The sequence below is a fragment of the Nothobranchius furzeri genome, chromosome 3 (genome assembly GCF_043380555.1).
Source record: "Nothobranchius furzeri strain GRZ-AD chromosome 3, NfurGRZ-RIMD1, whole genome shotgun sequence".
In the NCBI taxonomy this organism is placed as follows: Eukaryota; Metazoa; Chordata; class Actinopteri; order Cyprinodontiformes; family Nothobranchiidae; genus Nothobranchius; species Nothobranchius furzeri.
Window position 1 is genome coordinate 57798240 of NC_091743.1, and position 18881 is coordinate 57817120.

The window sequence follows — 18881 nt, forward strand, 5'->3', positions numbered from 1 at the left end:
GTTTAATCAATGTGCCCTTTTAAAAAACAGCAATCAAATAATGAGACGTTCACTGGTGTTTGATAATGTCACTAAATAATTTCTCCCCTCCATCTCCTTCATTTTTTGGTTCATCCCTTCTTCCATTTTCCCTGCCTCATACACCCTCGCTGTGACAATATGTCATGCAATGGATATAATTGCAATAATGCAATTTGGTTTGGAGGCGGATTGATAGCATAATTTGACTCAACCCCAACAAAGTGACAGGCTAATGATTTAGCATGGCCACTGGCTATTGTGAGAAGCGAGCGCTTTCACCGCTACTGAGCTAATTTCCACTGATGATGGTCTTAGAGTCCTGCCTTTGTGTCAGCACAAAGGAGCGCATGGTCATGAGGCGGACAGCTAGATGATGCAAACCACCCACCCAATGCCAAACAAACACATGTCTCTTGTCTGGCAGAAGCCACCCACTATTCTCAGTCAGTCTATGTAACATAAAAACATGGGCCTGATTTCACATAAAGATAAGGCCAATTCTGGATCAAGACAAAGGTGTAGAAAGAGTTTATGTCTCTTTCCACACAAACCAGAGCTCTGTAAGTAAATAATAATCAGCATCATGTAAACTTAACTGCTATATCTTCTCAAATTTGCTTGAATGTTTCATGTTTAAATTGATTTAAGTTGTAATAATTAATTACTTAGTTAAAATGAATATTGAGAACTTAAATTTAATTGTACAAGGTTAAAAATAAAGATTTGAATCCATTCATACATTATCATTTGCTTATCCAGAGTTGGGTTAGGGGGTCAGTGGTTTAAGCAGGGAGGCCTAGACTTCCTTCTCCCCAGCCACTTGGGCCAGCTCCTGCAGGGGAATCCCAAGGTGTTTCCTGGTCAGCTGAGAGACATAGTTCTTCTGGCATATCCTGGGTCTTTCTTTGGGTCTCCTCATGGTTGGACATGCCTGGAAAACCTCGACTGGCTCATCTGGATGTGGAGGAGCAGTGGATCTACTCTGAGCACTTCCCGGATGACCGAGCTTCTCATTCTATTTCTAAGGGAGAGCCCAGACACCCTACAGAGAAAACTAATTTGAGCAACTTGTATTTGCAATCTCAATCTTTCGGTCACTACCCAAAGCTCACGACGGCAGAAACGTTGATCGGCCGGTAAATCGAGAGCTCCACCTTTTGGCTCAGCTCTCTCTTCACCACGACAGACTGGTTGAATAACCGCATCACTGCAGATGCAGCAGCATCAATCCACTGTAGGGTTTAGCAAATTGAGTGCTTTAAGAGCTCAATAAATGTATTACCTCTACCTATGACCAATAAGCTGTGATACTCTTTCTAAATATAGAATCTGTGTTTATCAGATCTTGGATTCTTTCTTTATAAGGAATTGTACACACTTCATTTTGATTCAGAAAAGAGTCAGGTTTATAAAAGTAAGAATTAATTTTACAGACAATTAAAACATGACAAGTTAACTAAGCATTTACTGTGATGGATGGAACTAAAGGTGATGTATGAGCCTAGGTGTGTATGCGGTGTTAGTCAGAACTTACTTATCTAGGAGAGCTGAGTTCTGGATGTAAAAGAATTTGGTTTGCGTTAAGCTATGGAGTTGGTTGTTATCAAAACATATCAGACACAATCTGTCATGTCTACATACCCACTCGAAGACCCTCGTGATAGATCTGGAATGTCAAAGTCCTCGAACTTCCAGGCACCGAGGTCCGTAGAAGAAACTGCAGCCCCACTAAACCGGTCTTAGAGTTGTCTCCAGGTCACAACAGATGGATGGAACCACGTGTCTGGGACTCTGAAGGAGTCTAAACAATATCAGCTTGTTCTGCAGGAACTGTTGCGGTATCAGCTTCGCAGGTGCAAAAAGATTTTGATGACGTGTCAAAAGCTTTGATGGTTAAAGAGGGTTTTGCTTCAGGTGGCCGGTCTGAAGCGTTCTCTAGAACTGAGAGATCGCCCGAGAGTGATCCAGTTTTGATGTTCTTATGTTATGATTTGTGTAGGCAACCAAAGGTTGACAGGTTTGAGAAATGTTACCAAGAAACTCAGAAACACGCTTTCTTTGATACGGGGGCTCTAAGTAAAAGCCTATTTATGTGTCAGAGTTTAACTTAACATTATTTTGTCCTTGTGTGAGTGCAAATGGTCATGATCTTGTCACATCAACATGCTGAAACATATTTCAATCACTATAATCATAATCATAACATTAATTTCACACTTCAATCATGGAGCACAGATTAATGAAACATTTCATTATATTATAATAATTATAAGTAGCAATAAACAAAGGATTATTTAATTATTATCTAGCTTATAAGTTTTAGAAGTTCAGATCTGATTTAGAAAATCATTCTTTGACTTAGCAACTGATCCGAGCTGGAGTGTTCGTTATATGGAGGTATGAAGACCTGAAAGATTGGACCTTGAGGAGAGAATGTTATTGCTGACATGTCGCTGTCTGTTTTCAGAGCTGCAAAGACTCTGAGCTCCAGCTGATGGGATGAAGGCAGGCTAATTTAAAGGTGACACATGCAGTATCGTGTCTCCTTTTTGACCAGATGTTGAATGGTCAAACTGTACCTAAAAACTGACCATTGCTGGACGTTACACCACCTATCGATCTCCCGATCCAGCTTTCCCTCATTCGTGAACAAGACCCCTAGATACTTAAACTCCTCCACTTGGGGCAGGACCTCATCCCTGACCCAGAAAAGGCATTCTACCCTTTTCTGAATCAGACCATGATCTCAGATTACGAGTTGATTCATATCCCAGCTGCTTCACATTTGGTTGTAAACCGCTCCAGCAAAAGCTGGAGATCCTGTTCTGATGAAGCCAACAGGACCACATCTGCAAAAAGTAGAAGCCTCATCCAAAGGCCACCAAAACGGATCCCCTCAACACCTGGATGCACCTAAAAATCCTGTCCATAAAAGCTATAAACAGAATTGGTCACAACAGGCGAAGTCAAACTCTCACTGAGAATGAACCCAACTTAGTGCTTGCAATGCGGACCAAGCTCTGGCACCAGTCATCCATTTTTGACCAATGCCAGAGCTGAAAATTATAATCTAAATTTTCAAATTAACATTTAATTACCCAGAATCAAAATTAAATATGTAAATTTTAATCTAAATGTTGACATCTAAATATTAATATGTTTATTTTAAACAAAATATTCAGCTAAGGCCCAGTTCACTGGGCAAGATTTTAAAAATGTCAGACAATTTTCAAAACATCAGAGACACATGTGACGACAAAAAAATCACACATTTAACAGATTTAGTCATACAATGCAATGTTTCCAGCCAGGTGGCAATAAACACAAACTGATTTTGCTCACAAACATTCCCAAACTAGACAAGAAATCTCGCTAAACCTCTCGAGATCAAACATGACTGTGGAATAAACAAACATGGTGGAGTATGAGTAGGATTTACACAGAATCATGCTTCTGGCTACATGTAAATTTCAACAGGCAGCTCAGATGTTTGTTCTAAAATCGGGACAAGATTTTTTTTAAACCCAATATTTTTAGGATCAGAGCTGCCCCAGAGTTCTTCCAAGACTAGAGTACTAGAGTAGGAAATTTTGGGTAAAATTATTTTTAGGGCTTCTACAGTAATTTGTTGCATCTTTAAGACTTTCAGAAAGGGAGAACTGGGTCAATAACTGGCATGATTATCTTTCTGTGTGAATTAGGTCTAACACGTAATTCAGACATTTCTAAATGAATTTAGTCTGTCAAACTTTAAAAGGGGTGAGGAGATCCTCTATCTGTTATCTCAGAGTCTTTTAGATATTTATGATGGTAGGCCATGTTGATTTCAGTCCAAATGCACATGTTAGCACATTATGTGTTCATTATGCAGCATGTTTGGTAACACTTTGCAATAAGGGTCCCTTTATAAACATTACTTAGTGCATTATTAAGCATCAATAAACTGTTAAATAAATTATTAATATTAATGTTAATAATATGTAACGCATTACCAAGCAGACAACCATTTGTCCTAACCTCAGGGACACTTAATAGGTAATAATATGCCACATTTTAATAAAGGGATCCTTTGTTTATGAATGCTTAATAATGCACTAAGTAACATTAACAAAGGGACTCTTATTGTAGCGTTACCCACTTTTAATTATATGTATATATATATATATATATATATATATATATATATATATATATATATTGTGTTTATTTATTTAAATCTTATTCTAAATATTAGGTTCTGTTTGTTTTTTTAAAATTGATATTAGTGTTTAAATAGCATAAAATATATTGAAATTGCAAGAACAGCTATTATTTTACAACATTAACAAGACAAGCACACTGTCAGTTGTGACCAGTATTGTGAAAGTCACATCTTGATTTAGTTTGATGAGACAAAACTGAGCTCAATACATTTTCTCCTGCCACTTAAACTACAGCCCAAGTGAAACAAGCACAGATAAGCTTGTTTCTCTGTCTGTGGACATGATGTGAATGTGAAGCGTGCAAGCTCAAAAGAGACTGTAAAACTCTCTCTCTCTCTCTCTCTCTCTCTCTCTCTCTCTCTCTCTCTCTCTCTCTCTCTCTCTCTCTCTCTCTCTCTCTCTCTCTCTCTGTGTGTGTGTGTGTGTGTGTGTGTGTGTGTGTGTGTGTGTGTGTGTGTGTGTGTGTGTGTGTGTGTGTGTGTGTGTGTGTGTGTGTGTGTGTGAGTGTGTGTGTGTGTGTGTGTGTGTGTGTGTGTGTGTGTGTGCACATGCACCCAAACGGACTGAGAACGTGGCTTGAAACCAAGCTGGTGAGTTTATTTTTATCAGCCCATTTCTATGAACCCTGCAGCTGATAAGATGAAAGGGTTACGGCAGCATGTAAAGCATGTATGTATGCTTTGTCTGTGCGTGTGCGTGTGTGCGTGTGTGTGTGCGTGTGTGTGTGTGTGTTGGAAATGACTTTCATCCAGGTAAAACGAGGAACGTAAATCAGTTGTTTTCTGAGATTCCTGCGCCAGAGGCAGGAAGAATGAAATGTTTTGTAATGACTGTGTTGCTCTCTCTCTCTTTCTCATGCCATTAGTTTAGCTCTTCATATATCCTTTTATCCTCTTCCTGTTTATTTTTATTTCCTTCCTCTTTTTCTTCTGCAATTTATCTAATTCTGACACTCCTTTCAGTTTTCTCTATTTTTCTCTTCCTCTTTTTGCTCTCGGCAGCCATCTGCCTTTGTTTCATTCTGGCTATGCCGTTGTCAGGGATCAGTATGATGGCTTTCCCACCATTTCAGACAGAAAAGCTTCATAAAAAACTGTTGCAGACAGAGGGGAAAAAGTGTGCTTGGCAAGTATAGAATCCTCTTAGCCAGGCTAGGTAGAGGCTAAAGCAAAAGAGAAGCATTTATAGAGGTTGGCAATAAAAAAGCCTTTCACTTTCTCACCCTGCTCACTCCCTCTCAGCCAGAATCAATGCTCCAAAAGTCCCCCAAAGTCAGATCCTCTTACAGCCCATCAATTATTCAACCTGACTCTTTTGTACAACCACTGCTGTTTACAAGGACTGCCTGGCCAATTGTAAATGTTTGCGAGCCCACTGAGCCCCCATCACCTCCCGACCACACACGTTGATTACACTGTGATTTACCTCTATTAGGCCATCCCCCATCACTCGCATCTGGTGCCGACGATACATCTGTCCGCTTAGCTCAAAGGCTGCCATCAAGGCAGAAAGCCCTGAGCTTGGAGGGGTGAACGGCATAGCTCTGTGACATACGCCAGCCCCGCTGCCTGTGGAGCTTGCCGTCTGGGCTGAGGTCTGGCTGGGGGCACAGCATCTGGCTGCCAGTCCCAGCAGATGTGCCGATACACCCGTGAGCTTGTGCAAAGATTTGTCTTAATTAAAGTCCGCTAGCTGGTAGGTATTTAGCATCATTTCAACATGCGTACATTTATTATACAAAAAGGTAAAGTTTTACTCCTACTTTTAAAAAGCAAATATTATTCATCCACATTAGATTTTATCAGTCTATTGTGTATATTTAAAAATAAATCAGTAGTACTAATGAATTGTACACATGGAGTGTTCCACATTTATATAGCTAATACAATTTGTAAAGCACCATTAAAACATGATTTCACGGCAGATCATGATTCTCAACTCAAAGTCACATTAATGGGTGGTTGGTTGGGTGGTTGGTTGGCTGACTGGCTGGTTTGTTTGTTGGTTCAAATGTGCCATCTGACTCCATTGGGACCAGTTTATGGCCCTGAACTGACCCATATCAACAGAACACATAGTGTTACACACAGCGTACCATGTTTATAGATGTAAACATGGATGCAGCTTGTGATACTTTACACCTTCTCATCTCCAGAATTGCCATTCGTCACACTTCAGTGATGTAAAAGCTAGATAAAATGTGTCTGATCACTGTGCAACTTAGGAACACATGTTAATCTGTTCAGACCTTCATAAAAAGTCAGATTTTGGCCATTTTTAGCCTGGGATGTCAATGAAGTACTCTGAGACAGGCCACTTTATGAAGCTCTTATGAAATTGTTTGCCACAGTTCAACTTCTGTGACCACAAGAGAGGACTGGAATGAGTAAAATTAAAGCTTTGCTTTCCAGCTCCAGGAGTTCTTCTGCTTTTAGTGTTTAGATATATAAACTTCTGTCTGTAGAAGCTAAATGTAGTGCTTTGACACATGAAATATTTCTTAATTTAACAATCTTAACTCTTATTTGTGCTAAGTGAAAGTATTTTCTTTCAGTCTGCTGTTAGGTATAATTCCCCCTTTGACAGGCTGACAACAAGCAAATAAAGAAAATTTACCAACTTTTCATATGAATAATCATCTAAAAAGGTTACAGGTTGGTACCAAGATACGAAACAACAATACAACAATAAATCCTAACTTTGGGAAAGAGTGTAAAAATAAAAGTTGAACGTTGCAGGCCTAACAGCATAAACACAAAAAATAAATACACAAAAGAGTAAAGGTGTGTGATTCTGAGTCACATTAGATGCACAGCAGTAAGATAAACTGAGAGATTTCAGTTTGAAATGGTATTTAAAGATGTTAAAATCCACAGCATACCACAGAAAATCCAGAACAAATGGCTCCTGTGTGCTTCAGCATCCCTTGTTCAGGCTCATCACTCTCTTCAAACTACACCTGCTGGAGAAATTTATGACGATACCATTTCTCCACCCAGTGTAACAGACAACAGACATTTCTCAGAAAAACAAAACATTCATTTGGTAAATATGGAAGCAACAGTGCATTTGGACAATTAATTATGAACAATGAACGCATATTTAGCTTCTGCTGTTGTTGGTGCAAACACTGTAACATTCCCTAGCAGGCTATTTATCTGCCTGGCAGAAGAGGTGGATGTTTAATGAGAAGTTAAACTCATATACTGTATATGTGTCCTGATTTGGACTCTGCGCTGTACTTGTGGCATATGCTCAGCAGCCATGCAGTCTAACTGTGAGGTAAATACAATTTTCATAAATTGATAAAAACAGCTTTGAAAAGTGTTGCAACTGCATCAAATTCCCCACTAACTTGTGTAATGTCCTCAGCTGCAACAACTCCACCCATCATATTGTCATATGCATGCGTGTGTGTGTGTAATGCTGAGGCGTCAGCAGGCTAAATTAAATGTGTCACTTTAGCACATATGCATCTCACACCGCATAACGTAATGAAGACATTGAGCATGAGAATAGCTACTGCTGCAGCCTGATAGTAGCTGTGCACATTATCAGTGACACTTTACAGACATTCAGCTCCTGCTTTATTTGTTAGTGTGTTTTTGTGTGATAGCATAAAATCATATTCCGACAGATGTACTTAATGGGATCTCTCAGCCTGTTTAAAGTGTGCTTCTGGATAAAATATATTAAAACCTTCTATCTTAGCTTCCCGAATGGCCTTTGTTTGGTGACTTTGAGGTTATATCCTGATGAGCTAGAGGCTAATCTGACCAAACCTAAAAGCAAAGTGTCATTTAAAAGGACATCTGCAGTTTTTTACAAGTGTAAATATCACCAGCAGCAGCAACTTTTTGCAGTAGAGTAGAATTTTATAAAATATATTTTACATTAAGCTCTGGGATTTGGGGATTTGGAGATGTTCTACCTACTAGATTGCTAATGATGGTTGGAGATGGACCAGTAGAGCTGGGCTTCATCTGCTGTAATTATGTTGTTGCTTTTCTTTTCATTTATCTTAAAGAAGGAGCCTAGCTGAGATACAAAGATCTCATCAATGTCCCAGCCCTCACTTATAGTCAGAACCAAAAGAACAACATCCTGACCTGGAAAAAAGAGGCAAAAAATTAGCTTCCTTCTTCTGGAAGTCTGATTCAGTCATATAAATAACAGGCATGTTAGAGTTTTTAAACTGTCTGTTGCATTGGAAAAAACCATCCACAAACGAATAAACATAAACAGATAAGAAGAAACATTATTTTATATTGCGCTGCTCAAGATAAAAATCATGACCCGCTGCAAATAAACAAAATTTAAAAAATTAAAATGAAAAACATTATTTTAAAAAATTATTTTAAAATATCGTAAATTTGGGAAAAGTAATTAATTGTGATTAAAATGTGAGGAAAGGAAAGTACATGAATAAGAAAGAGGTAAACAGTGAATTGCTGGAAAGGCAAAGTTGGTATAAAGAGGAAAATGAAGAGAAGCTAGTGATGAAGAATCAACCAAAGGTCACACCAAAGCAGCCTGAACAAGTAAGTTTTCAGCTGCTTTATAAAGGAAACCACTGAGTCCAGTGATCTCAGGGGGAGAGAGTTCCAGAGTCTGGAATCAGAGCAGAGGAGGTGAGGAGTTCCATTATCCAGCTGACGTGGTTTGGCTATCTAACAGGATGCATCTGGGCCATTTTCTTCTAGAGGTTTGGGGCAATTTGCCATCTAGATTGGGGATCTCCAGGGGGAATATTTATCCTCTTTAGTCTGGGAAAACCTTATGATCCCACAGGAGGAGTAAAGCTTGGTTTATGCTTGACGCATTCACTTTCCGCTTGGTGATGCGGCTCGCAGATGGAACGCGCTTCACAACTTGCAACGTTTATGGTTCATGCGGCTCGTCTCTGCGGTGAGCCAATATTCTCCCAAACTGAACGGGGCAGCATGGAGCTCTACGGCATGCATCCAACACTACACCATAGTAGAAGTAGAAATTACTGTTGTTTACGACATGACATTCCAGCATTTTTAACTGCGTCCTCGTCTTTTCCGACAGTGCGAGCTATTTCTCTCCAAGAATTATTAACAACATGTTGATCACAGTGATCTCTGAGAGCTGAATCATACAAATGTCTGTATTTACGAACCTCTGCCATACTAGTTCTTGCCGGTCCGCCATGTTTTTCCGCATCCGACCGTCCGCGTGGTTAGAAAATTTCCTACGTGCGCGGTGCGGAAATTTGGGGCCGTGCGGAGGCGCGGTGGAGGGGCGTGGTTGTTGAAACGAAGCAATTTCGCTGCGCGGAGCCGTGCAAACCTCGCGGACGTGTCAAGCATAAACCAACCTTAAAGCTGGGGACAGGAATGTCTGGACTTCCTTTTAGGATCTGTTAACACCTCAACCAATCCTTGGATCAGTGGAAAATGATGGATGGATGGATGGATGGATGGATGGATGGATGGATGGATGGATGGATGGATGGATGGATGGATGGATGGGTGGGTGGATGGATGGATGGATGGATGGATGGATGGATGGATGGATGGATGGATGGATGGATGGATGGATGGAGCTGTTTTAAAACTAAGGATATACACTCTGGCTATGGGTCATCAGAGTTAAACCTGATCTGAATAGACCCACATCCAAGACTGTTTTCTGCTGCATCCCACAGCAGTTCATGCACACATTATTTTATGAATTATCATGAATTCAGCATAAAGCTGTTATTTCAACAGAAAAAAAAGCAACAAACATCTCCTGTACCATTACCCCTGAAAGCACCAGAACATTTGGGGCCTGGTTGTGCTGAAACATAGCTAACCTGTTCTGACAGATATAAATGTTGTTTCGTTAAGCAGAAGCCATTATGAAAATCTTCCTAAAACAGGTAAGATAATAACTATTTATAATTGTTACCTAGAACACTCAAAAAACATACAAAAAAATCTCTCACTCACACACATGCTCACACTGCAGGGCTCCTTTTTATCAGTGCCGCTCACATTGGCAGCGACTCGTGCATTTGCCAAGACTGCCAGGCTATGGCCATGCTAATGTAACCCGCTAGTCTAACAAAGGCTAAGGTCAATGGAGCCTCCAGTGGCTAATTGCTTCAGAAAGATAAGTGAGTTTGACGACGCAGCAAGCAACGGCTCGGCGAGAGGAGGCAGCGTGGGAGAGGATGTTAATGAATCCCTCGTTCACTCCACCGTCATAATCAGCCCGCTGCAGACCTGCCGCCAAATGAATATTAAAGACACTTCTGATTGTTTGTATGTTGGGTGTTTTAAAATTTCTTGGTTTCATTGAATTTTTGACACACATTTTATGCTAGGTGACAGACAGGAGCTAATGCAATTAATCCTCGTGCCTTCACCCTACCAGCTGTGATTGCAAATTAAACTGTATGACCATGTTGTTCTACTTTAAAGTGCTGCACTGTAAACAAAGTGCACTTGTGGTGGAGCAAAGTCTTAAATAAAAGGCCTGAATACAATTACAATAATGGGATTTGAAGGTTGTTTTTTTTTTATTAAAAGCATGTTCCAGATGAAAATGACGACACAGAAAAAAACTAAAAAAGTCTGGATTTGTTTCTCTTGGTGTGACAGCGACAAGAGGATCAACTGCCACTGGGCGATGTCGATATGAACAATCAGATCTGCTTCATCGGCTAATCTTGTCGTGACTGACATCAAATCAGTCACTTTTCCAACAGCCAGAGTTTCTTCTACAGTCAGAAATCTCTATTTTTTTCCTCCTAGCTGACTCAAGTTGTCACACCTCTCTGCCTCTGACAGACTCACTTCATCTAAAGATTACTGTTCTCACTGAACATGAATCCTGAACTCATTTTTTCCTGGAAATGACTGGAGGCTAAAACAAATTGGACTCGACAAAAGATGACGCAGAATCCAAGACAACACAGTTTTTCTGTCACATTTCTCTTTGGTCCCTTACTGATTGAGCGATTTCTCAGCTATTGTTAAGAATATTTGAGTCTTGTTCGATGTCACGGGAGTCCTCTTGGAAACCACCCAGGCCAAGCAAATAAACAAAGATGTTCTTAAAAACACTCCTCGTGCACACATGCTTAGACATCATAACTCTGGCTCTGTTTTTTTTTTTTTCATCTAGGTGGCTCATTGTTTTCCTGTTTTCCACTCCAGCTGAAACCATCTGTCTTCTCATTATGTTCCAATGTGCGGTTTGTTTCCGTCCACTTCTGCTGCCCCTGTGGGTCCAACCAGTTGCTAACAAGTGGAGATGAAAGTGTCCAGCCTCTATGCCATATTTGAAGTTCATCTCCCCACTGAGGCTCAGGCGCAGACAAAACCTTTCAGTGAAATATCTTTTTCATAAATATTTTTTTAACCGTAAATAATGTTCCCTATGAAAACAGTTCATGTAACAGATTGTTTTAGTTATTTTTGAAGTAAGAAAACAAGAGTGTTGGAAGCAGAATTTAAAGAGTTCCTTTCTTTTATATATTTTTTTCTTTACTTTGAATGTGTTATGAAGCATTTTGTGTACTTTAAAGGGCTCTAAGTAAAAAAAACAAAATTAAAACTGATTTATAAGGAATTTTTTAGATAAGTGGGCTTTTTTTGTTTTTAGCAGCGCAATAAAACTGAGTAGCATTGCATAATCCCAGTCTAGTTAAACAAAACCTAACCAAGAAGCATCCACTAGTATTAAAGGGTTGTAGGTTTTGACCTTGCTAAAAGCAAAAAGAATCCTAAAGTGAATGAGTGCCTGTTTTAGGCCATTTTATATTGAAAGTTTGATTTTCGCTTATATTTCCTAAAGAAGCACTGCCTGAAGAAAGCTACAGTAAAATCATGTAGAATACAGCGTGAAGTGATTGTGTTGAGATTAAAAGTGAATTTTGAGATAAAAGTGAATACTAGGGTGGTTGTGTTCCAGGGGTGGATTTAGGACTGAAGAAGATCCGGGGCTTAACACACGTGTGCACGCGCACACACACACACACACACACACACACACACGTAACACGCACTAGTCTTTTCATTAAACATTCGGGACTTGAGCCCAAGTAGCCAGGCCTAACGCCGCCCCTGTTGTGTTCTACACACATTAACAAAATTGTTGGTACCCTTTGGTCAATGAAGAAAAAACTATGTTCCTGTGCCTACAGTTGTACATTTTATTTTGAAATTCAAGATGCATAGAACTGTAGCCAACCTCTCTGGATGTGGCCACAGGAGAAAAATTGATGACAACAAACCGACGGATAAACCGAAGGGAAACAAAAGAGCCCAGAAAAACTTCTAAAGATATCTAAGGTGAACTTCAAGCTCAAGGAACTTCAGTGCCAGATTGTACCATCCGTCATTGTTTGAGCCAAAGTGGAGAGATAGGGGAGATGACTAAGGAGGTCACTATTGTTGAAAATAAATGATAAAAAGCCAGACTGGAATGTGCCAAACTACATGTTGACAAGCCGCTAAGCTTCTGGGACTATGTCCTATTGACAGATTAAACAAAAATGAAACTTTTACCAAGTCACATAAGCTCTATGTTCACAGACGGAAAAATGAAGCATATCAAAAATAGAAGACTGTTCCTATTGTGAAACATGGAGGAGGCTCTGTTATGTTCTGGGTTGCTTTGCTGCATCTGACACAAGGTGCCTTGAATCTGGGCAGGAGACAATGAAATCTCAAGACTATCAAGAGTTTCTAGAGAAAAATACGCTGGCCAGTGTCAGAGAGCTTAGTCTCAGTCACAGGTCACGGGTCTTGCAACAGGACAATGACCCAAAACAGAGCTAAAAACATCCAAGAATGGCAAAGAGGGAAACATTGGACTGTTCTAAAGTGGCCTTCTCTGAGTCCTGACTTCAATCCTATTGAGCATATTTCGAAGGAGCTGAAACATGCCATTTGAAAAAAGGTGCCCATCAAACCTGAGACATAGAGCAGTTTGCTCATGATGAGTGGGCCAAAATACCGGCTGAGAGGTGCAGATGTCTCATTGACAGTCACAGGAATCATTTAATTGCATTGATCGCCTCTAAACGTTAAGCAAAAAAAAATATTTTTAAGTTAGAGGTACCATAATTTTTGTCCAGGCCTCTTCATGAGTTTATTTATTTTTTTATAATTCCGTTGAGGCATGCTTAAAACGCAATGTCTGACTTGATTACATTTCATAGAATTTTTAGTTAATATTCCTTTTATCAGATTCAAGTTATTTCTGTGATCATTTGGGATGTTTCTTTTATTGACCAAAGGGTACCAACAGTTTTGTTGGTCATGTGTGTATCAAGGTCTTCATGAGACTAAAGGATTCAGCAAATGTGTGTTTGTTTATTTATCAGGACCTTCCTGCTGAACCTTTTTTTTTTGTCTCTTTGTCTACTTGCTTTTATCTAATTTTCTTTTGTGTCACTGTGTTGTGTTTACATGCCAAAAGTCTCAGGTTGTTGTTTATTTTATTTATTTATTTTTTTCATTATTAAAGTCACCAGTTTATTTACAAAAAAATATTTTGTGGAATAGAGCAGAAAATCAGAGCACTTTAGTTTCTGGTCAGTCCTGAAATATTGTCACAAATGTTTCATCATGTTTGAAGAAAAAGATCCTTGAAGCAAGTGGCTGAAATAAGCCTGATTGGGCCTTTCCACCACATGCACGAGCAACGTAGCTGCCATTTAGTGAGTGGTTGCCTTTCTACTGGCTGTGAAACACAGTCTTTCAGAAGCGTCCCAGAAGCATGGAGACACGTTGCGTATGTTTCAAGTCCATTTTATACACGCTACGCTTCCAGAATGTGTCACACAGTTCAGATCAGGCCAGGCAGGAAGTCAAACACAAAACCAGTGTAAAACATCTGGAAACTTTCAAAATAAAAGTCGGGTGCAGATTTCCACTTTCTTTAAAAGTATGAAAAAGCTCAGAATAGAGCTACTGCTTCTTTGCATTAAAATGAGTTAGCTGATGTTGTTTGGGCATCGATCAGGATACATACTGTCCACTTCCATCTGAAGCGTTTTCAATTTCTCTCTGAAAAGAAATCTCAGAGAAGACCCAGAACCTACTGTAAGGAATTACTTTCTTCTCTGGCCTGGCAACATCTTTGAATCCAACACAAGATGCCGAAAGGTGAGGAATGCCTAGGTTAGCTTCCTGTGTCTGTTGCCTTCGTAACCCAAACTATGTGTAAAAATAAAAAATGCTGGTTCGGTTCCTTTAATCTAAAAGTAATGTTATTCTCAATATTCTAATTGAATTCAAAACACCTCAGCTTTTGCAGCAAACTGATTAGGCACATGCTTGTGTTTAAACAATGTCTTGCAGAGTTCCTTCTAAAGTCGGTCTCAGTGTCACTGACTCTAAATTAAAGCATGCAAATGTATTTTAAAAGCATCGGTGTATGTAGTATGTGTTAACAGCATTGTGCCTGACTTAACCATTACACCAGGTAAAAGGGATAGTTGCAGACAGGAAGTAAACTAAAGTGGCACAGTTTAGAAAAAAAACATGCTTTATCTAAACAAGTGTCTAATCTGGTCCAAGCCTCAAATAAAATAATCTTGATGAAAGCACAGTTTTGGCTTTATTATTTTTTTTTTTTACTTAGAACAGGCAATGTAAAGGCTTTTGGATATTCACTGGTGTCTGCTAAATTTGCATGCCGTGTATCATCTCATTAAAGGTGGATATGCTAATATAAATTTCTCTGAGATACCTCCAGGCTTTTAAAGCTCATCCGATTTCCCTTTTATAAATTGGCAAAAGGTGGAGGAGGCTGTATGTCTGCTCTGCTGCAGTGCGGAGCTGCAGAAATAACTGATATGGTGAATTCTGCAGAATCTTTGTTTTAAATGTTGGTGACATGAGAGACAGTGAACATTTCTCTCTGGACTCGGACTGTGTAAACTTGGCTGAAACTTAGGACGGACCTGCATCATTCAAACCCAGCCACCAGGGAGCACCACTGAGCAAATAGACCATGAGAATTGATTCCGCTGCAGAGAGGAGTGCAGGGTGTAAATCTGCAGAACACTAAACATTTTGGGGTAGCAGGAAGTTGACGGAATGAAGGAAAAGAAACAAATTTTTCATTTTAATCTTCTCATTCCGGCCCTTCCACATATATATTTATGCAAGTGTGTGAGTGTGTGTAGGAAGGGAGGTTAATTTATGCTTGTGCAAAAATGTTGCAGCAGAATCTGATTGTATTCCACCTCTAAATAGACTATTGTTGCTGAGACACTGCTCAAAGAAAAAGGGCAGCATGGTGTGACTGGCCTAACAGCAGCGCTGCACCGTAAGCCTAAAAATATTCTATGTCAGTGGTCCCAGGAGAAGCCCAGCTCTATCCAGGCCTCTCAGTAATGAGAGAGTGGAGCTGCCTGCCACTGGTAGCCCTGCTGTCCCCGAGCTCCCTCCGGCTCAGAGCTCAGCACTGGAGCTGGAGAGTCAGCGGCTCGCTGCCTTAAGATTTATCATAGCTCGCGAGGCAGAACGTCTGAAAGTGGAGGTTCTCTCAGATGCAGAGGAACAGGCCCCAGCAGGCTAACTGTGGGCATGCTGATCCAACACATTCTCATATCAGAGAGGCAGAGTGACGCCATGTAAGGAGGAACTGGACACGTGTCCGTGGGAGAAAACTTCCTCCTGAAAGCATGACAGGGGAAAAAGCATTCTAGTTCAGAGAAAATGTGAAACAGTGTGTTGGACAAAACTTTCCTTTAGCAGAGCCATCATCATTTTTGTCAGGATGGTGGAAAAAATGGAGGAGAGGGAGTGTGGGATTCAGAGTGCTGTTATTTTACTGTGTGTGCAGTAATGATCAAGCTCTGCAGAAGGAGGAAAAAATAACAAATAGGTTTGCAAAACTGGTATCATCTGCAGCAATTACTTCAGAAGCATTGATTAAGAGCAATTCTGGATACAATCAATGGGAAATATTGAGCATGAAAGGCATACATCTTATAAAGAGAGCTGCAAAAATCTATCGGTATAACTGCTTTGTATTTACAGTGCTTTTAAAGGACCTCAGGGCTGGAGAAAGGAGAGAATGCATTTCAATCAATAGAAAAAAGAACAAAACCAAACGATTTGTTTGAACATTTATGGGCCTCCTTAAAAAGTGTTGACATAAGCAATGCCACAGACCGAACATAACAGATCAAAAGTACAGAACTTCCCAGGCTTAGCTCATAAGTGTGTCTGGGCAGAAAAACAAAACATGAGTCACACTTTGCTAGTTCATACTTGCACCAAGCTGGATGTAAGCAACGCTCAGACCGCTGAGCCATTTTTAACAAATAACTACTCAGAATTAGTGATATGCATATTAACCTACAGTACTTCAAACATCAGACATTTTACAAAAAAAGCTCACCATCATTTTTATGTGAGATCCACAGCAAAAGATGTGCCATATCTCAGAAAAAACAGAAAACAATCCCAAATGGTTCTGACTAGTGCAAATACCCTACATAAATTTTTAATATGCTGTCATGATCCTACTGCAATCCCTTAATGAAATCTGCTAAATAGCTCCTCCCTTCAAGAAAAAACAGAACAAAAATGGTCTTTATGTTTGACAGTCGACCCACAAGTGCTGCTGATGCTAATTTGCTAATTTCTAGTTATGAGCTTATATCGGTTCATCCTTCCCAGATCACATCCAGAGTTTTACATTTGTGATAAACACATCTGGGTTGAGTCTGGTAAACTCCTTTAGTTCATGTCTCACACCTGTACCCAAACGTGTGGCTGAAATCTGTCTTTTGACTTCATCAATCCACTGTCTTCATCTTTATAAAAAATGAGTCGCTTTGCTGTCCGTTTGTACCCTGATTGAAGTCCAATAATAAGTTGGATAAATATACTGCATGTATGCCTCTTAATATTCTTTGATAAGTTCATTTTGTCCTTTTGGTTTGTGACGGATATCCTTGCAGAGGTCCTTTCCTTCCCATCTTTCCCCACCATGCTGTAAATATGTGAGTCATCCACTTTTCTCCATATGAAGAGTTTCAGGTTTCCGTCATAGCTGGGTGACACTCTTGCTATCGTGTAACCTTCCAAACAAGCAGTAAAGGAGACAAAAGAAAAGAATCAGTGTCATAGAAAAAGGAAATGAAATGACTCATTGAGTCCACTTTACACTCTTTGGGTAAATATTTGCATGTGAAATAAACAAGTAAAAGTCACAGTATATGATTTAAAATCCAATGTTCTCTGTGTTTTTGGCCCGGCTGGGATGAAAAGCCCTTGTTTGGAGATTTTACATATTCTGTGCATATTTAAAACAAACTGCAGAGCTCATAAACTAAAAATAAGCATCAGTGCTCGTGTTTCAGAGCTGAAATGCAACAAAACTTTTACTGTAGCGTTAGAAGTGTGAGATATTCTACGTGAATTCTTCCTTGTTAAATAGTGTTGAGATTTCTCGGCGAGGCAGCCCATGCATCTCTCTGCAGCACGCCAACGCTGTGTGTGGGAGTGAAAGAAAAGATGGACAGATACAGATCACGATGGTGAATAAGATGCTGAGGTGGTGAAAGGAGGTCATGGGCGGAATGAGAGATGCGGTGTAAAGCGAGCCGTGGAGCTCGGCCGTGCGAGCCATTGCCAGGGAATCAATGTTTCAGTGCAACTATTTTCAGTGACATCTGCCACTAAGTCTCCAAGTAACTGCTCCAGAGTCCCAAAACACCTTGCTAACACACAATTAATGTCTATAGGTGGAGTCAACTGATCAGCCCATCAAGGTGTGATGGACATAACAGAGAAAAAGGTGCAGGGGAGGGGAAAAAACGCAGAAAAGGCAACATGCAACAGCATGAGGATAATTGCTCCTATTGCTCCCAGAGTTGGTGTTAGGCTCAGGGTCATTAATTCCTCTGCCTGCAACTGAGCCCAGAAGTGCCTCAGCTCCTCAGTCTACCCCACTCACCAATTTAATTATGACTCTTAATTGTACGGCCTCAGCGGAAGGCCTCGCCATAATGCATTCTAATGAATGCGACAGATGTTGTGCTGTTGCGCCATCTCTCAGGCAATTACTTGTACAGCGCCTGCGCTGCTATCCTCACCAACTGTTTCTCTTTTTTACATTTCACCTGTAAATAAAAGGCACCTGCTTGGTCCCTTGACACGGACTCCGACAGAAACACACACACACACACACGCAGCCTAGTCGTCAGTCACGCAAATCAAATTTCGCACTTCAACTACTTACAAAGGGCCATGAAGGACCCTCATTTAAATCACTTTATCTCATCCGAATGGCATCAATTTACTTGACATCATACAGAACATACAGAAGGAACAAGCCTTGCTCGCTAGTGGCCTTGTTTGTTAAGTCACTCTTCATTTTCTTTGTGATTTATAAATGTTCTTTATGGAAATTGAACTAGCCCCTCAACGATCCAAACATTTGTTTAAAAGATTACCCCAAATTTACTAGCTTGGCACTGTGAGAGCATCCTTTTGGATTAGAGTCATTTAAGTGAGAAAATAGAGGAGTTGAAACATGATCCACAAGCCACAATATGTTTAAAAACATATTTTGGTTTGAACCTGTAGGTAATTTATAATAACATTTAAAATCAGCTGAATGCTGCTATTAATGCTTATCTTCCTACAAGTTTCAGATAGTATGCTTTGTATG

The 18881-nt window shown here is 40.0% G+C and overlaps 1 protein-coding gene across 1 annotated transcript in view; it reads right to left on the reverse strand.

Moving 5' to 3' along the window:
- Positions 1-16314: 16314 nt before the first annotated feature.
- Positions 16315-18881, reverse strand: part of tafa4b (TAFA chemokine like family member 4b) — a 47657-nt gene continuing 45090 nt past the window's right edge. Inside the window, exon 6 of the mRNA XM_070549899.1 lies at positions 16315-17286. Coding sequence (XP_070406000.1) covers positions 17275-17286 — 12 coding nt within the window. The 3' untranslated portion in view covers positions 16315-17274. The remainder of the gene's footprint in view (positions 17287-18881) is intronic.